The sequence below is a fragment of the Danio rerio genome, chromosome 5 (genome assembly GCF_049306965.1).
Source record: "Danio rerio strain Tuebingen ecotype United States chromosome 5, GRCz12tu, whole genome shotgun sequence".
NCBI lineage: Eukaryota > Metazoa > Chordata > Actinopteri > Cypriniformes > Danionidae > Danio > Danio rerio.
Window position 1 is genome coordinate 61099991 of NC_133180.1, and position 24292 is coordinate 61124282.

Consider the following 24292-nt stretch of genomic DNA (forward strand, 5'->3'; position numbering starts at 1 on the left):
TTCTTCAGAAGAAAAAAATATTATCAGACATATTGTGAAAATTTCCTTGCTCTGTTAAATCTAATTTGGGAAATCAGTCAAGTTTGATTAAGGTAATTTCATGGTTTGGGTTACATTCAGTATGGGGGTGTGCGAGAGATCTTCAGAGTGGGTGGCAACATCAACAGCCTGAGGTATCAAAACATTTGTGCTGCCTATTACATTATAAACCACAGGAGAGGGCAAATTCTTTAGCAGGATAGCGCTCCTTCTCACACTCAAGGTGCTCCAGGTTTGGACAGCCCAGTCACCAGACATTATTGAGCATGTCTGGGGTAAGATGAAGGAGGAGGCATTAAAGACGAATCCAAAGAATCATGATGAAATCTGGGAGTCCTGCAAGAACGCTTTCCTTGTCATTCCAGATGACTTTTTTAATAAATTATTTGAGTCATTGCAGAGTTGTAATAATGAAGTTCAAGCTCATGGTATACACAATATTATTTCTTTTTTTACAGCAGCATGACTTTATATTCTATAGTCTACATTATTTCTGTTAAGTGACAAGACTTTTGTCTAAGCAAAGTCAGACCTTACTGTCCTAATGAAATCATAAAAATCAAGGCATGGTCATATTTTATTTTGGTAAAATAAGCCTAATCTAGAGGCTTTTGCCTTTCATATAAGCCACTTCTGATACCAAATGATCACCTAAAGGTCAAGTTATTATTTGTTGTTTATAAAGCTTGTATAGGTGACAAGAATTTTTTCAGGTAGTTTATAAATCCTTTTATTAACATGAGCAAATTAACTATTAACTCAAAAAGTAATTACTTCACATGGTGATAACATTCAATAGCACAACTGTAGGCTGTTTATTGTTGCCAAGCAACTTGGTGTACTGAAATAGATACAAACTGATGTGTGTTCACAGGTGTGAGCTTATTTTACAAGGCTAACGTAGGTCATCCAATCACAAGTAAACGTTTAAACTATTTAAAAGTGTTTAAAGGGATAGTTCACCCAAAAATTAAATCAGTATAATGTACTCATTATCATTTACACTTGTTCCAAACCTTTTTGAGTTTCTTTCTTTTAAATAACCCTTAAAATGGGGTTTTAAAAATGACCTTCCATGCAGTGTGTAACACAGCTCTAAGGGAAGTGAAATATCCAGCTTAGGTTTCAATCTGAAAGTGAACTGTGTTTAAATGTATTAATTCATCTATAAAAGAGTCCACTCATAGTGGTTTGAATGAATAGCCACGGTAATGGGCTGTTAGCAGAGTTGGCGTAATGTCGATTTGCCCATTTGTTGTGCGCACACCTGGGAAAATTGAAAAAAAAAAAACCTGCCTCGCCCACAAACATTGTAGAAAGAAAAGGAGGAAGACAAACACTGTAGTAGATCCTGTATGAATCATGTCACAAAGATGCTGTGCTCTAAAGTGTGAGGGAAAGTTAGTTAGTGTTATTTTCTCTACTCAAAGATGAGGCTGTGAAAAATCAGTGGTTGAAGTTTATTTGTGCAAAAATACCTCAGCATTATAGCCTTTGCCTTGTGCTGTGTTCCCGTCATTTTTCTGACGAGTGCTTCAGCAATCTACACGCCATTTGTTAAAGGAAGGATTCAGATCAGCTTCTTACTCCATTTCACAAGTTTAAGTAAGTTCAATTAAAATGGTTGCCTCCTTGTTTTCTCTAGCATGCAAATTATGTATTTAATTGTGTTTTGTTACATGTAATCTCCTGTATTGTATCTGCTTAACATTTTATGTTCACATATCCCGTCTAAAGGCACACTGAAAATGTGACACATGCTGCTTTGTTTACGGATTTAAATGCGTTTGTGAGCTCGCGATCCACTGCCTTTTGACGTTGCTATGGCCAGCTGTTCCTACTGTACACACGTGCAGTGGTCAAGTTTCAAAATAGTTCAGCTTTGGCCGCTGTTTGGATTAATACTGAATGTGTGTCTGGGTTAAGAACAGAGCAATATGCTGGTGTTTAATGCACTCCTGCATTGGGCCCACACATACACCCTGCACTCTGACTAATTCAACAATGTTGATAAGCCACGGTGGGCTTTTCTCTCTGTCTCACACTGAACGCAGTCAACCAATCACAACAGACTGGGTCAACGAACCAATCAGTGCAGTTTAGCCTCACGCTAAAGAGGGGTTTGGGAACAAATGATTCGCTGAGCGAATCATATGGGAGTTGTTGGCATAATTAGGTAAAAATAAATGCACATTATAAGACAATGAAGGTGTTTTTGACCTTTGCATGCATATCACCCTGTTGTTGAAGACCCCTAAAACCAAAATATGACCTTTTTTTACAGCATAAAAGGGGTTCTTTAATGAACACAAAAGAAGATTGAAAAGAAAAGATTGTCCACTGTATTTTTGTTTCTACTTTGTACAGCACCATTAAATGATTAACATTGAAACATCCAACATAAAAAAGACATTCATGAATTTTTAGAACCATCTGAGTGTGAGTAAATGGTGAGACAATACTTTTTTGGAGTGAACTGTTCATTGATATCAATACTGTGAGAAAAAAAGAATGAGTCAAAAACAATATTTTGAGAATATTTAATTATATTAAGTTGCATTTTTATTTTTTCTAGTCATTATAGTATTATATTTTTACAGATAGGGGTTTGCATGTTGTCCCCGTGTTTCCCCCACAGTCCAAAGACATCTGGTATAGGTGAGTTGAATAAACTAAATTGGCCGTAGTGTATGTGTGTGAATGTGAGTCTATGGGTGTTTCCCAGTACTGATTTGCAGCTCAAAGGGCATCTGCTGTGTAAAACATATGCTGGATGAGTTAGCAGTTCATTCTGCTTTGGGGACCCCTGATGAATAAAGGGACTAGGCTGAAGAAAAAATAATTAATGAATGAATTTTTTCAGACATGTATACATCTTATGTGTTTTAATCAGTTATACTCACTATTTACTTTCCCTCAATTGGTTTCAAACCTTTATGAGTTTCTTTTTTCTGCTGAACACAAATGAAGATATATTGCAGAATGCTGAAACCAGCAACCATTGACTTCTATAGTAGGAATAACAAATACAATGCAAGTTGTAACGGTTACCGGTTTTCAGCTTTCTTCAACATATCTTATTTTTCATTAGAAATATGGACTTTATTACTAATTTTAATGCGTTTAAATATACTTTTTAAACAAATTGTGTACAGTATAATTGAGATTTACTCACCAGGTCCTTGGCATTGAGAGACACATTGTCCCACCAGGGGGAGACAAACTCATATTCACAGTTCAGTATGCGTTTAAACATGTATTGGTCTCCTCGGTCATCAAAAAAAGGCTCAAAGCCACATAACCTAAAGAAGAAAAAAACAAAACAATAGTATTAACTCATTTTCTTGAACTAATTCTTGTCTTGATTTGATTTTTTTAATTTATTTATTTTTAAACTGAATTATACATATAATTCTTCATCAAAAAATACATTTCAACATTGTTGAAAATGGAGCGTTACCACACACATAATTCATCTATTACTTAAACTTATTTCTTCTTTTACTTATCTCTTATTTTTACATGAGACATGTGAGCTTTACATGAGACATATTTGATCTTTTTGACATATTTGACATATATGTTTGATTCCATTTTTACATTTACATTTTATAACATAGACCCAGCGAAGCAGTGGCACAGTAGGTAGTGCTGTTGCCTCACAGCAAGAAGGTTGCTGGGTCGCTGGTTCGAGCCTCGGCTCAGTTGGCGTTTCTGTGTGGAGTACAGGTGAATTGGGTAGGCTAAATTGTCCATAGTGAATGAGTGTATGTGTTAATGTTTGTGTGGATGTTTCAGCTGGAAGGACATCCGCTGTGTAAAAACTTGCTGGATAAGTTGGCGGTTCATTCCGCTGTGGCGACCCCGGATTAATAAAGGGACTAAGCTGACAAGAAAATGAATGAATGAATGAATAAACATAGACCCAAAAAATTCATAGTACTGCAGCCATTAATTGAAATTAAATCATACCTTAAACATAAAAAAACATAAAATACTTTTATTTAATGACAATTTGTTTATGTCAAACCACAATTTTAATTTATTAATTTCTGTTTTAATCAACTCCATAAGTTTTGGTAAATTATCCCCAGCGCAAAAGATACTTTATATCATCTGCAAATAAAACGAACTTAAACAACTCTGATATCTTACACATATCATTGATGTAAAAATTATAAACAATATTGCATCTAAAATTGATCCTTGCAGAATGCCACAATGTTGCCTATATTTTAAATAGCTGCTTCTACAGTCCAAGGCTACTCCTCTAATACTACACTTTTCTAATTTAATTCATTTAATTAAGTAAATAAATAAATAATTAATTTAATACATTTTATTATTTACCAAAATAATATGATTTCTATCGAATGCCTTCTTTAAATCTATAAAAAAAATATCATATTAGTAATTTCCTCAATAATTTCTGTTAATGCCAGAGATCTATTTTTTCTGAAACCGTATTGCTCATTGCACTGAAGAAAGTCTTATTTGTTTTATTTCAGCAAGAAAAAAAGCAGTTTTTAATTAACTAATATTTCAGGGAGGATAATAATTCTGACTTCAACTGTAAGTTAGTGGTTCTAATGTCTTCAATCTAATAAACTAATAATAATGAACAAATTTTCAAATTTGAAACCAAAAACACTTTAGACAACACATGTAATTTTGAATATTATTTAACTACAGGGTACATGATGTCAGTTTATTTATGTGTGTGATGATGTCAAAATACAGTAATCTGTGAAAAATTTGATCCAAATATTTTTCATAAAGAGGACTAAAAACAACAGGAAGTGAACCCACCAAGCATTTTTCAATACAAATCTAATAGATATCTATCAATAGCCCAAAAACAGACTAATCTGAAAGGAATTAATGAATGACTACACATGTGAACTCATTCTACTCTGTCTATTTGATGGCTAGTCTATTTTTAACTACTGTTGGGCCTCTATTAGATTTTCACTGACAACTCAAATGTAGATATCCAAATTTACAAATTGCTTGGTGGGAAGAATTCTGGGAAAACATTGAACACAATTGTTGGATTTGTAATTATTGTCATTTTAACAGCTGTCATTATAATTTTAGGTTATTTATAAACCATTGCACCTTTCTGTCAATGTAAGCTAACTTTATTAAGATTCATTTGTTCTGACACAGTATAACAAGTAAGGGATGTTTTAATTTGGCTTTCACTGACAGTAGGACAGGTTCATCCAGTTTATCAAACTCCATCTTTTAAAATCGAAATCGTAAGCGGAATAAAACACTCTCCTCATAAAAGCCAGCATATCAGTGCATCGTTACATTGAAAACATATGATTCAAATGTCTTCTGAGGGAAGTGGTGTTTAGCAGCTTTTAATAACAAACTGTTATTTCTGAATGAGCTGCCGATGCGATTTAGATGATTGTTAAAAAAGATGTATTTGTTAAACATGTAATACGTGCGTAAAGCATTCACTCATTGTCATATCATTTTTGACAGAAGTGGCATTTAGCGACTTTTGCATCTGAACTCTTCATATATATATATATATATATATATATATATATATATATATATATATATATATATATATATATATATATATATATATATATATATATATGAAAAGAAAGTAAAGAATAAAAACTTAAATAGTAACTCTTAAATAATACTAAATATTTTACACAATTGTTCCAGTACTGGTTTGTTTTCTTATTATAAGTTGTGCTTTAATCTAAATATCAATACAGACTGAAAAACGGTATTTACTGAATTGCTTATGAAGCTGAGTGATGAGTGAAATTATAAAAAAATTTTTGGTCAAATTGTCTTGGACACTTTCATTCATTCATTCATTTTCTTGTCGGCTTAGTCCCTTTATTAATCCGGGGTCACCACAGCGGAATGAACCGCCAACTTATCCAGCAAGTTTTTACGCAGCGGATGACCTTCCAGCCGCAAACCCATCTCTGGGAAACATCCACAGACACATTCACACACATATTCATACACTACGGACAAATTAGCCAACCCCAATTCACCTGTACCGCATGTCTTTGGACTGTGGGGGAAACTGGAGCACCCGGAGGAAACCCACGCGAAGACAGGGAGAACATGCAAACTCCACACTGAAACGCCAACTGAGCCGAGGTTCGAACCAGCAACCAGCGACCTCCTTGCTGTGAGGCGACAGCACTACCTACTGCGCCACTGCCTCGCCTTCTTGGACACTTGTTTTTATAAAAGAAACTTCACTGGAATCGTGAAATTACACCCAAAAGTTCAAAATGTGCATCACACTTTGTCAGTTTGGCTGATCGGAGACAATCCCAGCCTCTCAAGACTGATCCGACAGAGAGACGGAGTGACTAAGCACAGCATTCTTGTGAAAGAATAACTTTAGACAAGTATGTGGTGTCACTCACAAAATGTACGTGATAACTCCCACAGACCACATGTCAACCTCAGGGCCATAGGCACATCCCCGCAGAATCTCTGGAGCTGAAAGACAGAAGATCAGAAGAAAAGAATAAAGGAGGAGGTGACACTCTATTGCACTCATGCTGTAAAAAAGTCAGCATCTTTTCTGTAATTCTCTTTGTGCGACTGAAGTCACAGATGGTGTTCTGTAAAAAAAAATAATCTGCTTTTTAATGAACTCACCACAATATCCTGGAGTGCCACACACAGTCTTCATTGTTACCTGATCGTCAACAATTTTCGACAAACCAAAATCCGCTGTAAAGAAAAGTCATATTACATGAAACAAGGTTTTTACAAAAAGGTTCTTGTCATTAAAATGTGTCCTGATTCTAAGCATTGCAAAACAAGATCTGGTCATCGCAAGAACTCCAGTATTATTATAATTCTGAGTTATTTTAGTATCACTTAGTAATGTTTTTAAGTACATAGCTGAAGTTAGAATTATTAGCCCCCCTGAATCATGAGCCCTGCAGTATATTTTTCCCCCAATTTTTGTTTAACGGAAAGAATTTTAAAATGTCTAAATATAATAGTTTTAATAACTCATTTCTAATAACTGATCTTTGCCATGATGACAGTACATTATATTTTATTAGATCATTTTTAAGATAGAGCAAGGTTTATTAGGTTAATAAGGCAAGTCATTGTATAATAATGGTTTGTTCTGTAGACAATCAAAAAAAAAAAAAAAAAAAAAAAAAAAAATATATATATATATATATATATATATATATATATATATATATATATATATATATATATATATATATATATATATATATATATATATATATATATATATATAATATTGACCTTAAATGGTTTTAAAAACTTTAAAATTGCTTTTATTCAAGCCAAATAAAACTAATAAGACTTTCTCCAGAAGGAAAAATATTATAGGAAATCCTGTGAAAATGTCCTTGCTCTGTTAAACATCATTTAGAAAATATTTGAAAAAGAAAAACAATTAACAGGAGGGCGAATAAGGTTGACTTTAACTGTATGTATATATTGATTAAAATGTAAGCTACATTGTAAATAACAGTTACTGTTTTTTTTCTCATTTGTATTTTTATTTTAAACATTTGATATATACATCAAGCTTATATACAGTATATATGATCAGTTTTATTTATTTATTTTTTGAGTACTAAAAGTATTTTTCCATGTTATTAGTTTTAGTTAAAGGCGCAGTAGGTGATCTGCCAAAATGCTAAAATCAGTTAATGTTCGCATATTATCTTTGAACACAGTCCATTTCCTGCCAGCCAAAGCCACACCTCCTGGAATCATTAAAGATGACAGAGACCAACTAGATCTTTAATACTACAATTCCGAATGAAAACTGTTTTATATCTAGCACGGTAACAGTTAGAAAGCAAAACTGTCATAATGTGTATATTACAGTACATGCATGGTCTTACTCTCTCACATGCTTTGTCCTAAAGTGACCGTAGTGTTTGGCCAGCGGTGTGCAGGGTTTATACTTATTACTAAGTCAAACATGTTATTTCAGTCTGAATATTCAAAGCAGCATGGTAAACTATATAGAGAGTGTTTCACAGATTGTCATTGTTCAAAAATGAAACAATGTGAATATAAACCCAACTTAACCTCAGTAAAGCAGGCTAGGAGAATAGTGCTATTTACTTCTGTTTTGTTGTTAAGCTAAAAAAGAATCTACGTTATCGATGCTGTAAAAGGTCCCTCATAAAGCTGTGATTAATCACATCAATCTTTCGCCAGAAGATTTCAGTGGCTAAACAATACCTCTGTGCATATAACTCATTCGTAAAACAACAAAATCTACATCAGCTTTGCATGACTAAAATAGTTCATATAGCTCAATAGGTGCGCAGATGTACAAACCTACATTTGTTGACAGACAATTTGACCTGCTTATCAAAATTATGGGAATTTTTAATTGGACAAACATTTTTTAGTCTTATGCCTTACCCATAATATAAATATACATATAAATACATTTAGATTATTTACTTTAATCAGCGCTATTGGAATGTGAAGACTTTCAACCAGCACAATAAAAAATTATTCTAATGACAATCACCTACGGCACCTTTAACTACAGCCCAGACTTTAAGCCTTAATGAAATGAAGACATTTACAAGCACAGCTGTGGATCTTCATAGTGCTTTAGTAAATTTTGAACTGTAATTAATAAATGAGTAGCGTTCATTATTAGTTAATGTTAATGCTTTAGTCAAATGAATAAAAAAATTAAATAATTAATCAAACCTTTTTTGTAATTAATCATGATTAATCACGAAACAATGTATTTATTATAGAAAAAAACACAGGCATTTAAGTGCTATTTCAAAACAATCAATGCCAATGACAAACAAAAATTTTTTCTATGTTGGATTCTATGTGGACTACAAACAAACACACAAACACACACATACACACAACGTACAGCAGCATAGTATAGCAGACCCGGTAAGCGAAGGATCCCTTTAGATTCATCAAAACGCACGATCGTTCATCAAATTTGTTTAAACTAAGCGTTCTAAAGTAAGGCTGTTTTTTACAAGCAAGGATTCTGACACAGCAATGTGAAGCAGACACTCTACAAAAGTTGAGTGTAGGGGGGATCAAAGTCAAACTTATGAAATGTGAGGGCTCATGGAAGCACTGAGTACATTTACATGGACACCAATACTCTGCTTTTATGATTAAGATAATACTGATTAAGAGTCTACGATGTAAGCAGTGATTTGTGATCACCTTAGAGGATCACACGAGTCCCAAAATGCGGAGGTTTTTCTTTCCGTTCGTCATGCGGTATCAAATTCCATTAAAACGTCCTAAATGAAAATATGCTGAATGAAAGTGAACTGCTGAAGTGCAGTTAAAGTTTCAAGATTAAAAATGAAACACCCGAAATTGTATGAAACTGGAAGAAATGCAGAATAGCCTGGTGATGCGACATTAATTGTTTTATACTGAAACTTTCCCCTTCTAAAAAGCACGTCCTTGGTCTCATCCAAATTTCTTTGCACATTAAACACATGCAGGGCCGGAGCAAGCTGAACTGGCGCTTTAGGCAAATCACGCCGCCCTCAACCTGAAAGTGACTGGTTCGCGGACGAAAGTAAGGATTGAGAGGAAGGGGGTGGGTGTAGCTGATGAAAGTGAAGACCAGGGTGTTCGCTCACTTTTCTGCTGCCCAAGGCGGCCACCTAGGTCGCCTCTATATACACACGCCGTCCCTGAACACACATCGGCCACAACGGGAAATGAAAAAAAAAAAAAAGCAACTGCGTTATTTGCGTTATTTTTTTAACGCATTAAATATTTACAATTAATCACGTGCGTTAACGCGCTAATTTTGACAGCCCTAGTTAGTACATAAACTAACATTAATTAATGAAACCTTATTGTAAAATGTGAAAAAAATATCCTGTTCTAAACCAAGGCTTTGTGAAATCTACAAGACATAATCTTATAGACTTTAATTTAAAAGCTGAACAGTCTTCTATTGTACAAGAGAATTGTGGTGCATATCTGCAAGCGAATTCACCAAGAAGAGAGGAAGAGAAACTGCATTTCTGTTCCCCTATCAACCAAATGGAGAGGCTTACCTATTTTGAGTGGAGCATCTGGCGCTGATGTGGCATACAGCAGGTTCTCGGGTTTCAGGTCTCTGTGCACTACACCATTCTCATGCAGGTACTGCAAACACACAAGCAGGGCTGCACTTATTAATCTGTGGCGCGCACACACATGAATGTCTGTACAACACAGTGACACTAATTAACATGTGTTGTCTTCACCGTTATGCGTGTAATAATATTTATAGTTCTCAAACTCATATGGGAATCTCCTCTGTGGATGGTAAACTGATTAATCTGTAGCCGATAATGAGTAAAAGCAAAATAATTACCGAGCTGTACTGATGGAAAGGGTTTCGCAGCCTACAGAATTCAATCTGTTTATAATCCATTTTAATTTTTTAGAAATGTTGAAAATGTCTTAATTTTTGGTTTAAAACCAAAAGTATATGGACAAAATCACATGTAGATATGACTGCATATCAGCATTGCTGTGATCGGTGCTACTGGTAATCACAGGTAGATCATTTGGTTTTGATATAGTATTTAATAAACAGTTGAAGTCAGAATTATTAGCCCCCCTTTGATTTTTATTCTTTTTAAAATATTTCCCAAATGATGTTTAACAGAGCAAGGAAATTTTCACAGTATGTCTGGTAATATTTTTTCCCCTGGAGAAAGTCTTATTTGTTTTATTTTGGCTAGAATAAAAGCAGTTTTTTATTTTTTAATAAACATTTTAAGGACAATTTTTTTTTGCCCCTTTAAGCTATTTTTTTCAATAGTATACAGAAAAACCATTGTTATACAGTAACTTACCCTATTACCCTAACCTGCCTAGTTAACCTGATTAACCTAGTTAAGCTTTTAAATGTCACTTTATGCTGTATAGAAGTGTCTTAAAAATATCTTTAAAATATTATGTACAGTCATCATGGCAAAGATAAAAGAAATCAGTGTTTAGAAATGAGTTATTAAAACTATTATGATTAGAAATGTGTTGAAAAAATCGGCTCTTTTTTAAGCAGAAAATGGGGGAAAAAATAAACAAGGGGCCTAATAATTCTGACCTCAACTGTATATACGAGTGCTTGGTATAATTGATGTATATTTGCAAGAATTCACTTTTAGATTATTTTAGCAAATATCATAACTATATCCTTCCCCCTTAAAATTACTTTTCTTCCCTTCTGGTCATGGACGAGGCTATCAGAGCGTGTCTCATTTCTGTTCTGCCTTCATCAATTCATCAATCTTCCTATTCTTTGTTAGTAACCCTCATCTTCCAACAATCCAATGTGGTTCCACAAAAAAAAAAAAACTAATTCCTGCAATGCTCCACATTTCTTTTTCTCATTACAGGATTATTTCAAGTGGATTTACAGGGAATTTTAAAGTAACAGGTGACATTGTGGAGAAGTTCTCCTTGATGTTAAGAAAAATCTTTTCAAAGATTATTTAAAGATACTGACTATCTAGAAAAGAAATGTTTACACCATAGGAGATGATATGTTGCTTGCTTGTTTCGTCATCTTTGAGTTGCCTCCTTTGAAAATGCTGGGAAAATAATTTTTTAATAATAATTTTTTTATTCCACTACTCTGGGATCACTAAATTAAACGCTTGATTAGATTGATTACATGAGCTGGATTCACTGGTCAGATGCGTTAGTAGCACATCGAAGATACCTCCAAGGGCATAATGCAAGATGAAGAGCATAAACTAAAAATAAACAGATCATTATCGTTTGAAAGCGTGGAAGCAAATATATTTATTATTATCTTTATAGTCATTGTGCTAAGTGTGAGCGAGACTTACCTCAAAAAAAAAAAAAAAAAAAAATAAGTAATGAATCTGTTCCTTCATCCAGACCTGAAAATATCCCAGAAAAGAGAATATCTCATTCATTCATTTTCTTTTCGGCTTAGTCCCTTTATCAATCTAGGGTTGCTACAGCAGAACAAACCACCAATTTATCCAGCATCATGTTTCATGCAGCGGATGCCCTTCCAGCTGCAACCCATTACTAGGAAACATCCATACACACTCATAAACTATAGACAATTTAGCTTACCCATTCACCTATACCACATGGTTTTTTGGACTTGAGGGGGAAACCAGAGAATTTGGAGGAAAACCATGTGAACTCCACAAAGAAAAGCCCAACTGACCCAGCCAGGGCTCGAACCAGTGACCTTCTTGCTGTGAGGCAATTGTGCTACCCACTGCATCACCGTGCAGCCCAAGATGAGATCTATATTTTTTAAATATAAAGGATTCTGTTCATTGTTCCTTTTATAACTAGTGTACCAACTATGCTTTGTTAGGAGCAAGGAGGTTACTCCCTTAAGGACCACACAACAGACTTGATAGAACTAGCTAATTTTACCACATTCACATTCTATGCAATTCACCACAACAGCCTTCATCAGCAGCTTGCTTCATCTGTGGATTGGATGCTGTTGAATTATGAAATAAATTTCACCATCTGTCCTGAGCAGTAGCTGGTCTTAATTTGTTGGATACTTGTTTCTCCAATCTCCACTGGTTTTCGTACAGCCCTGAACCTCTGCTGTATCTGCTGTTTTTTTTTTTTCAGTTCAGAATCTCCTGCAGTTCATCAGTCCTGCATCTACTGGTTCTCAGCAGCCCCTTAACTCCATTTTGTCCATTTATCCACCTAAGGTTAGGATTGGGCAACCTGCACCTTCCTGGCCTCAGCCCTCCCAGTTTATTTATGTGAACCCAAATCACATAAATAAACTATATGCGACAAACAATACATTTAATTTTTAACAATAATTTTATTTATTATACAGTGTTATACACCGTTTCTTTTCTATGGGTTAACGTAAAAAAGGCTACCACAATTAATCTTACTTTTATGCTATTCAGGAGCCATGTGCACACACACTTGTTGCTATTTTCAGACGAGCGCAATTCCCTGTTTTCCGCTACGTTGTTTATATAGTAAATCCAAAAATTGTAAATTTGCAGCACTTTGTGGACTCAGGGGTGTACCGGTCTAGAAAAAAGGTGTGTTGAGGCGCATTGTTGGTGCTTTGCTATTTTAAGGAACTAAAATAGACTATAACATAGCAGCTGAAAGCAGGTCCAAAATCCAGTGTAGAGTGCGTTAGTTGTGCGTCTCGCTTACACATTGCTTAAAACATGCAGGATGTACAGCAATACACAAATATCTTTACAGATGAAAAAGTAAATAATGAAAATATTGAAAAAATAATTATTTCTACATAAATATAAAAACCACTGCCTCCATGCCTTCATCTTGGAGCCTTTTTTTCAATATATTCATGACAACTGGCATGTATGATGCTATTATTATTAGTATTATTAAGTATTACATGCATTTTTATTTTTGTTTTATTAAAAACAAGCTTAGATTTGTCCACCTGTTGGGTTTTATAGCATATAGAGCATAGGACGCGTGTTTGGATATAACTCCGTTTTTTGACCACACTTTGTTATTATTGCTCATTTATTTGTTTTGAAATGAATCTTTGCTCTTAACAAACAAAAATGAATTATGTAGGCTAATAAATGTCTTCAGTTGAGTGTACAACACCATTTCCTTATCCACGAAAAAGAGAAAGTGAAAGTTAAGGTAGAATGGAGGAGGCTCGTTTTTTATCCTCGTGCTGCAGATGCTCTGTTTAACTGTTTCTTACTAGTGAAGCGTTCAGTTTTTCCACTTACAAAGTCCGTCATGTAAATTGCAAATGTGCCACAAAGGGAATAGGAGATGAGACTGTGATTGATTTATTCTCAAAACACACACATAACTCATTTAGAAAATAAGCACAACCCTGTTAGACCATGTGCTGTGGCAGAGAGCGTATTTTTCCTTCCTTAAAATAGCAAAAGTGGATTCGGACATGCCCTTAATGCTTTTGGGTGTTTCAGACTTTGCGCCTAGATCGTTAAAATAGAGGCCAATATCTCAAAAAACAAATTGCATGATTACAAAATTAAAAACTGTAGATTATTTAAATAAGGCATTCACTAATTGACTATTACTAAAGCCAGTTTAGAACAGTCATTTTGTCCTTTTCGAGTATAAAGTTTTTCTTTAGATAGAAAAAAAATAATTTTTTAATGTTTCTCTCACAACTATGCACCCGTGGTCAATTGCGAAGCCCTACAAAAGTAGGCTTAAGTAAAAAGGTTATGCAAAAAAATGCATTCGAGCTTAAAAAAGCAAAAGCAAAAGTTAGCTCGGGCCGGGTCTGACAAATTTTATAAGTCTCAAAAAGGCGTGCCTCTCTGAGTCTGCAAAGCATGTGAGACTGTCTGTAAGAGTGTTGACAGGTCTCCTGCACACAGAACGAAATGGGTAAATGAGAGAAAATTTTCCAATACATAATCCATCACCTAAGTTTGGTTATTGGGTGCATACAAAATAAAAAAAAAGTGGCACTAAATATACCTGGGCAGCCAGCCCGCCCAATTATAGTGTATGGAAAGGTGGATGGAAAGGTTTGAAATATCTGAGTGGGGAATCAAACTCTGGACACCCACAGGGCAGTTGCACTATATGCCAGCACACTGTCCACCAGGCTATAAGTGCCAATGTAAACTACACTTTTGGAGTGCCAGAGTGAATAAATCTGAAAATATTTGTGGTTTTGGGTGAATCATGATGTCATCAGCTCAGGTCTTGACCTTTGTCAAACATCGCTACATTATGTAACAGTGACAACAACAACATGGTGGACTGCAGGCTTGTGTTTGTGCTCCAGAGTCTGTGGGTGAATAACAGTGTAATATACTGGTCTGGCATGTATACTACATTGTTTTTAGTCTGTTTTAGTGGTTTTGTGTGATATATGGCCATATCCCATTAATCACAGGTGTCAAACTCAATTCATGGAAGGCATGGTTTAGCTTTAACCCTAACTAAACACATCTGATCAGACTAATTGAGTCCTTGAGCTGCGGTCACACTGGACTTTTCTCCCCAAAGACTTTCATTCATACGCATGCGAATGCATCAGACTGGAAACACAAGGTTGTGAGACAAGAATTGCAGTTTGCTGCGTTGCAAAGTTCAAACATGGTGGACTTTGACATGTAAAATTGGCTGAGACTAATCGAGGATTAAAACATGATCTCTCTACACTGCAAAAAAGGCTTTTCTTGCTTAGATTTTTTGTCTTGTTTCTAGTCCAAGTATCTAAAAATTCCTAAATCAAGAAGAATTTTCTTGACAAGCAAAACAATCTGCCAATGGGGTAAGTGTAACGAAGGCCAGCCAGTAGGGGCTGTGCAGGTAAACCTCACTCCTCTGACCTCTAAAGGTGCTCTAGCGACAGACACTAGAGGTCATGGTCTTTAGCCTCCTTGTTGGAGCAACTGACTCCCATGCAGAAGGTCGCCAGTTCGAAACCAGCTCGGAGCGGGTTGGGTGGTGTAGAGCCGGCGGGGTTACATTGGTGCCGTGACCCGGATGAGAGTGAGGTTTAGGGGTGTGAGTGTAACGGAGGCCAGCCAGTAGGGGCTGTGCAGGTAAACCTCACTCCTCTGACCTCTAAAGGTGCTCTAGCGAGCAACTGACTCCCATGCGGAAGGTCGCCGGTTCGAAACCAGCTCAGAGCGGTTTGGGTGGTGTAGAGCCGGCGGGGTTACATAAGCAAATTAATCCTGTTTTTTTTTTTTTGACGTAAGATTAATTTGCTTACCCCATTGGCAGATTATTTTGCTTGTTTTAAGGAAAAACTCACTTAATATTGGCATATTATTTCTCAAAACAAGACAATATGTTTTGCTTGTGTAGAAAATTCTTCTTGATTTAGGAATTTTTAGATATTTGGACTAGAAACAAGACAAAAAATCTAAGTAAGAAAAGCATTTGTGCAGTGTAGGCAGAAATTTAAAATATGGACTAATCACTCACTTTTTAATTTGCTAATCATCTTGTTTAATCCCACCCCTTTCGCTGCACCGGACAACAGAATTCCGCATGCTCTAGTGTGACCGCAACATCAGTGTGTTGAAGCAAGAATAGAACTAAACTGTACAGGGATGCATCCCTCCAGGATCTCAGTTTGACACCGCTGCCATAAATGAACATGTATAAAACTAATAACATATTATAACATGTATGTGTATATATATATTACTGCACATTTGTGACATATTTGTGAAATGTGAAATTCAAACTTTTACAGTATGTTAATGTATGCCTTGCCACATATCACATTTGTATGTAAGGAGTCTGAATGCTCCAACAAACAGATCACACTAAACAGAAATCTGTTGAAGAAAATCTACTACTTGATAAAACATAAACATATACACACACACATACACACACAAACACTCCTTCTGTGTTGACACTTGGCATGAAGTTGGTTGCCAAAGTATTACTATGCAGGTGCTATTTGAAGTGTTTTGGCACTATTTTGCAGGCATTTCTGCCATGTTGTGTGTGTGTGTGTGTGTGTGTGTGTGTGTGTGTGTGTGTGTGTGTGTGTGTGTGTGTGTGTGTGTGTGTGTGTGTGTGTGTGAAATCAAATTGTGCATAAAGCCAACAGACAAGTTATAAAAAAAATTGTTGATACGTAATGTTAGGACTTCAATGTGTGAAATCCTAATAGTGAAAACACCAATTAAGCCGAAGTCTATGACTTAATACAGACCTATGTTTAAAATCAGCCCAACACACTTGCCTGTGCCTTGGTTAGTGTTTCCACGGAAACTCATTAAACAGAGTAGCACAGGCCATAAGTCTGCCTGGTTACAGAGAAACACATGTGGTTACCATCTAACATGTGCTACTGAGGGAACTGATGAACGTGACAGAGAAGCACACTCTGAAGAAGAGGCGTGGTAGATCTATTATGAGAAACAATCAACAACAAAAAAAGTAGTTAAGAAAATATTTGCTTCAAGCATCAGTTTTAAGAATGCACATATGTATTGTTAGAGCAATTTTGATTAGTCTTTAGGCCTATCTATCAGGCATCCTCCAACACAAATATTCTGAAATATGACATCAATAAGTGCTTTAATCTAGTGGTCCTCAACCTTTTTTGTCACCTTGTTTTGGTGTTCTGTGTCTGAGATAATTCGTTTTAATGAAATGTGTATATTCCATACAAGCAAAAGCTGATCGATCAATTTTTGTCACATGACCCACGGTGCACGTCTGGTCAAGAAGGAGTGAGCCCAGTTGCCCACAGTGGCCAATATGCTTAACCTCCTCAACTATCCCCACAGCCCCGGTCATCATTTTGTGAGATGTTTTGCTAGATTGGGAGGGTAAAAAAATGAAATAGGCCGGTAGAGGAAATTTGGGCCGTTTTGAAACGGTGCGTCCCCAAGTCCCAGATACATCTACACCCACCCCCTCACCTCCGTGGTCTTAACTTATTACTTGGTTCTGATCACCTCTACAAAACCAAATCAACCCCCAGCCACAGCCTCTTCACATTCCATCCACTTATGACAGCCTTCAGATTGCTGGATGGTTGTCATTTCGATGGGTTTTGGATAGTTTTTGTGCAAGAATCAGTCAGCTACATCTGGCAACACTGTTCGCAGGATCATAACTCCTTTCAGCCTTAACACCGCCTCAAAAAAAGTCATTTACTTCGCGATCATAAGCACGAACCCTTACCCCCCTCCCCCCGCCATCACTTCTGTGGGGGCCTTGCATTATTTTTTGCGGGTGGGCCCTGAGTGAGCCACACACCTTCAATGGAAATAACAAACTTGTGCAAACTCTAGAATAGGATGGCCCCTAAAAGGTCGCCGTCATTTGGAATCTTCATCAGTTGATCTTCTTGCACAGCCAAGGTGGATTCACCTGATATGTTGACAACTGTGTTGCGGATCCATTCCTTTGTAGTTCGCAGGTCTGCTGGACATTTTTTCCTTAGCAAAGAACGTTATATAAAAGCAGGTTGTCGTGAAGATGTAACTGAGAGAATACTGTCATTTAACCTCCTATACGCTTATTTCACATGGCCGCCATGTTAAAGAATCAAAGCGAGGCTGTGGTGGGAAGAAACCCAGAAATATGGGACCAGCACTCTAAACATTGCAGTAACATGCTGTGTACTACAAACTTCCGGCTGTTGTCGAGATTTCAAAATGCAGAAATGGTGTAAACATCACTTTAATATCATTCAGTAAGCTTATTTTAAACAATTAAAAACAATTTAGCATCAAACAACATGACAATCTCAGTGTGATACGCTTAATTGTCCTACTAGGCTTCAGTTCATGGCACTACTTAAACACAATGAGGACGCTTTCCTGCTTCAGCCTTTGTAACCCGGTGAATGATAACACTGCAATCCTCTGCAGCACACCGTTGTGATGTCTGTAATATTGTTGTCCCGGTACTGAAGTTTTAAAACCGGCTATTTCCCGCTAACATAGAAGCGCTGCTGAGCGCGGATGACTCGACTGATTTTCCCGGCTGCTTCGCGCTTCAGTCTCTGTGTATCTGTGTTTGGTTTGCACTCAGATTACTGCTCTTCACCCAGTGCAAATACAGATACACGGAGACTGGAGCACGAAGCAGCCTTGAAGATCAGTCGAGTCATCAAGCGGACCGCTCGTCTGTGTTTGTGCTCGGTAAACAGCGGAGGGTGAACTGATGACCTTCTCGGCCAATCACAATAATTTCTGTTGAACACGTGAACACAATAGCAAATGGGCACTGTTTTAAGAAAGCCATCAACAGTGCCTTAAATTTTAATGGAAAATAGATTTTTTTTCTTTTAATTTAGGATCGTGACGAGTCTAATATAGTGAAAGAATCAGTTCATTATCTCGAGTTTATTAAAAGGCATTTGAAACGTGTGTTTGATAAAGAAAACGTTAGCTAACTAGTGCCATTTCCCTTAACTTAGCTAAAAATGAGCTCTGATATCCCTTTTTATATGTACCATTCACTCAGAAATCACCTTCGGGTCACCCGAAAGGCGGTGAAATTATAAATTTGTGTCACGTTCTCTTCGCTGATAAGATATACTGCCAGGTACACAACATTCCTATGTAACTCCCAATGATACTTCCGGGTTTCTTCCCACCGCAGCCTCTATTTCGCTTTTGAAAATGGTGGCCGCGTGAAATCAGTCTATAGGGCTTAGTGGCCACATATGTGGACAGCACATTTTAGCTCTTAAGTGGCAATTTAAAATACTTTGAATGTTTTATATTTTGTTACAGACATACAGTATTATCCTGCAACTGTTGCAGCATATGAAATGTCCCAAACACTTTTTCAACTGTCCAAAACGGGGAAAAAAAAAATTTGTTTTTACTCTCTGATAGTCAAAACATGTTCAAAACGAATTTTCAGGAAAAAGTGTTTTATGTAAATTTGCACCACGAGTCCACATCTATGGACATCATTTTTCTCTGAAAGTACATCATATTAGAAGACTTTATTTTTTCTATACGTTTTTATTCTAATTAGGTTCCAAAAAGCCCAAATAGCAAAGAGAAATAAAAAAAAATGCATGTAAAAACACATTGGACTTTAAGAGGTTAAAGATCGTTCAGACTCAGATAATAAACCTAATAGGAGCAATGAATGATTTCTTGTGCAGCCCAGTACCAATTGATTCACAGACCAGTACTGGTCCGCAGCCCAGTGGTTGAGGACTACTGCTTTAATCAATGACACTGTCCAACAAGAGACAGGACATTCCTGCATACTGGTGTCAATAGTAAGACCAATTTACAAAGTCAGTCATTCACACACTTGACATTTCATGACGCATTCAAACTTGAAATGACCTGAAAATGTAAGTTTTAGTGAGAAGTCAGTTAAAGGAAATTAATTAAGTCATTAAGTCATACTTCTTCCTGTGTTTATTCAGTACTTTTTTATTATCATAGTCCAGACCAAATAAGAAAATTATATCTAGCTTGTTTAACATTCACAAGATAAAAACAAACAAAAAGACGAAAAAAAATACACAAAATTAAATATGTTTTGGAATGAAACTAATCAGACATTCAAAACCACTTTAGTTTTCTTTAGACAGCGGCGAGACCAATGGTTAGCATACAGTTAACTATATTTGCAAATACATTCATTCATTTTTCTTTAGCTTCACCACAGCAGAATGATCCACCAACTATTCCAGCAAACATTCATCCAGCGGATGCCTTCTAGCTGCAATTCAGTACAGGGAAACACCCATACTCTCTCACATTCATACACGCACCCATACACTACAGCAAAATTTGTTTATATAATTCACCTGTACCGCACGTCTTTGGACTGTGGGGGAAACCGGAGCATCCGGCGGAAACCAACGTCACAGTGACAGTGCTAACTCCTGAGCTACTGTGCAGCCCCTACGCTCTTAGACAAAGTAAAATAATTATATTTACTTAGAGTTTTTACTCCTTGTTTTGCAATTAATCATGCTAAAGTGCAGACTCTCCGCATACAATAGACATGGATTGTCGGTTTCAAGTGCTCATATATCACTCACAAGGGAAAATCAAGGCTTGACAAAAAAAAGTTCTCTTAACCGTCAAACTAGTATGCACGACTGCCCATATAAAGGCAGAGACACCACAGTCCCCAGGGTAAAAGCATTCCAACTGGTTTGTTTGCAATAGAGCCACAGAATGATTCCTCAGAGGAGGAGCAGTACAGTGTGCCAGCTTCCCAACACCAATTATTATGGTGACATGAAGGAGTGTTATCTTTTAGTGGGGTCCGAGGGGAATTGTCCCATCCTGTTCAAAACTCAGTGGAGCTGACACACATAAAGTACATCTACTCTCTCCTTTGCTTCCGCCTCTCATCTGACAAGAGCAGGAGGTCTGTAACTCGCCACTGCTGCCATCTGTGTCTCCACACCATGAAGATTATTTTAGTAACTAGCCTCGTTATGCAGGCCCACATAATTATAGGTGAAGTGTGTCACTGGAGAACTAAAGGGTGGAGCTTTAAGTTCATCTTCTCTGGATCTAATGGATGGAGTTAAAAGTCTAACCACACCATAACCCTTACCATAAACCTAAACATAACTAGGTCAAGCTACACTCATTAGGTCCACAGAGGGGGAGCTGGACTAGGCCAAGCTCCACTTATTTGACCCATTTGGCTCTGCAGCGAATACCCAACCTGATCTCATGAGGAAATAACTTTTATGCATTGTCAGAAAAGTGGATTATTCGTACAAATTCATGCCATTCCAAACATATTTTTAAAATGAGCTATTACCATGCAAAGTAATAATGCCAATTGTGTTTCTCTGTCACTAGTGGAAAATAACTTTTCCATTACAATATACAGACTTTACTGTTTTCATAGTTCTTATTGGACAAAGCAGCTGCTCACACTGTAGGAACTGGCAATGGTGTGATTGCAATGACCAGCTTTCACACCAGATGGTTATGCAGTAGGTAGGCATGGGACACTAACCAGTTTCAAGGTACACTGCAGTTTGGAAAAGTCAATGTTTTAAAACCGCTACAGTTTTCTGTTATACAGTCGAAGTCAGAATTATGAAACGCCCTTTGATTTTTTTCTTTTAAAATTTTTCTCGAATAATGTTTAACAGAGCAAGGAAATTTTCACAGTATGTCAGGAAATATTTTTTCTTCTAGAGAAAGTCTTGTTGGTTTTATTTCGGCTGAAATAAAAGCAGTTTTTGCCTTTATATTAAACATTTTAAGGTCATCATCATTAGCCCTTTTAAGCTATATTTATTTTCGATAATTCACAGAACTGTTATACTGTTATACAATAACTTGCCTAATTACCCTAACCTGCCTAGTTAAGCTAATTAACCTATTTAAGCCATTAAATGTCACTTTAAGCTGTATAGAAGTGTCTTGAAAAATATCTGGGCAAATATTATCATCATGGCAAAAATAAATCAGTTATTAGAAATGAGTTATTGAAACGATTATATTTAGAAATGTGTTGAAAAATAATCTTCTCTTCTTTAAACAGAAATTGTGGGAAAAATAAACAGGGGGGCTAATAATTCTGACTTCAACTGTACCATTCCCAAGGTATATGTAAGAGTGTTTTGTAAAGAAATTTGTGTTTTTGAAACTATTGAAGACAGCAGAAGTTAATTATTTATTTTTATTATTTAGCCTGACATGTTTACTGTTTCAAAGTATTAAAAATGTTAATTCCCCTCCCAATACTGTGATACCGTGATATTTTATCCAGGGTTATCATATCATCAGAAACTTATACCGGCCCTTGCCTAGTTATATACTCTCAAAAATAAAGGTACTGTAAGTGAGCTGTCACTGGGGTGGTACCTTTTCAAAAGGTACAAATTTGACCCTAAAAGGTCCATATTAATACATCAAGGGTACATATTAGTACCTAAAAGGTACAAAAGTGTTCCACTTAAATTTTTTAGGTACTAATATATACTTTTGAGATACAATTATGGACTCTTTAAATACAGGTACCACCCCAGTGACAGATCGTGTACCTTTACTTCTGAGAGTGTAGGAACTCAGTTATAGAAACTAGTCACTTTGTCTGGTAACAATATTTCTACATATCATTGAATATGAGAGAAGAAAAAAAAACACAACTGATAATTGTGTTCCTATGAATGATTTACTGTAATTACCTGGAGCCCTTTAGTTCCCCAAAATGCAGTTCAACTAAAATTGTTCCTATTTCCTGTGGTGCCAAAAGAGACTTCTGTCAATATTTCTCAGAGCTATGAAAACAGTCCTCCTATGTAAAACTATTATCTCCTGATGTAGAGTTGTCCAACCCTGCACAATAGGATCTACCAGTAATCTCAGTGTGAGCAAATACCAATCGGCAACATCCCGCTCTCCCTTTTGAAGGTAATACGGAAATAATTGTAACCGCAAATATTTGAATTTTTGCTAGTCCTGGCTCCATAATAGAGCACATTTCTATTGACCCCACTGTTAAAATGGCCAACTTTACAGCAGAAAAGGTGTATAGAACAGTGATGTGAAACAATATCATACAGTGTTATGCCTGTATTTCTGAAATAGCCTTGCATTTACCAACAATTATGATGGTTGACCACACCTACTTGTAGCTTTATTTGTGCTCTTTAGAAACCTATGGGAGTTGTCATGCTTACTACTTTCATATCTTTTACGGTCTATGGCGAATACAAACAATAAAGTTTTACATGATATTTTCTGTACATTAGATGTCTTCTCGGGTCCTGAAATACATACCTGATGTAGAACGCACGGAAAGTGGCCGCATAGAGAGACACTGCAGTGCTGCTGAAGATTGTGGGTGTTTACAGCACTTTGATGGATAATTATGAATTTTTAGTGGTGTCAAATAGCATCCTTGTTTATGTGCTTGCTACAACATACAGTTAACACTAGACACTATGCATGTAATAGATCAATTTTAACAAATAGAAATACTTACAGGCTGTGGCTCACAATTCACAGCTTATTCTATTATGGTTGGAGCTGGAGAGATTCTGGAAGCTGTACTTTGTCGAATGCTAGCTATATATATTTTTTATAATTCTCTGGAACATTATTAAAATTAAACTGTAAGCACTTCTCTCTTTGTGTTGTGTCCTTTGGAAGCCCAAATACAGAAACAGAAGAATCTCTGTGGAAATAGCAGTGTTTGGAAATTTTTTGGCATTTTAGCTTTATCTGCTATAACATTACAGCGCCTCTGGCCACGCCTCTTTGCAGCACAAGCTGTAATCGCATGGTGTATGCGCATACCCAGATAACCTTTTTTGTAGTTACCAAACTTTGTTCGCTGTAGGCTTTGCTAAGCTAACTCTGTAAAAGCCATTGTCCCCAATACATTCGGAGAGGTTGTTTATGTTCACACAGCTACAACACATCAACTAAAGTTTAAAATATGATATCATAGTGGACTAACCCTTTAAGTAGAATGAAGTTCCTACTGTATAACTACCTGGAGAGAAAGTCCCTTTTTTGCCGACTAGAATTGGTTTGAAATGGACTTCTCTGGTTTCATTTAAATTTGGTGATTGTTGGCATCTGTTTGGTATATTGTTAATTAGTCTTAATTCGAATAACAATTTTTCCAAAGGCGACAATTGTTCAGAAAAGGCTTATAGCTCTTGAAGGAAAAATTCTTTCAAAAATTATAATTCTGGTATAATAAATTTCACAAATTTACTGCCTAATGGTATTTGGACATGAAACTACTCAATGCACAGGGCAGCACACTTTAAAAC

At 36.2% G+C, this 24292-nt stretch overlaps 2 protein-coding genes across 3 annotated transcripts in view; one reads left to right on the forward strand and one right to left on the reverse strand.

Annotated features, from left to right (window-relative positions):
* LOC141385623 (uncharacterized) overlaps nucleotides 1–24292 on the forward strand; it is a 355697-nt gene that overhangs the window by 278671 nt on the left and 52734 nt on the right. The window lies entirely within an intron of this gene.
* camk4 (calcium/calmodulin-dependent protein kinase IV) overlaps nucleotides 1–24292 on the reverse strand; it is an 85299-nt gene that overhangs the window by 7260 nt on the left and 53747 nt on the right. Inside the window, exons 7-10 of one of the 2 annotated variants that reach the window (XR_012405877.1) lie at nucleotides 10122–10212; nucleotides 6700–6774; nucleotides 6462–6537; nucleotides 2381–3341 (exon numbers count right to left, since the gene is read on the reverse strand). Coding sequence is in view for 1 of the 2 variants with exons in the window: in NM_001017607.1 (NP_001017607.1) it covers nucleotides 3215–3341; nucleotides 6462–6537; nucleotides 6700–6774; nucleotides 10122–10212 (369 nt within the window). In the remaining variant the exon portion in view is untranslated. 2 annotated transcript variants of the gene reach the window in all.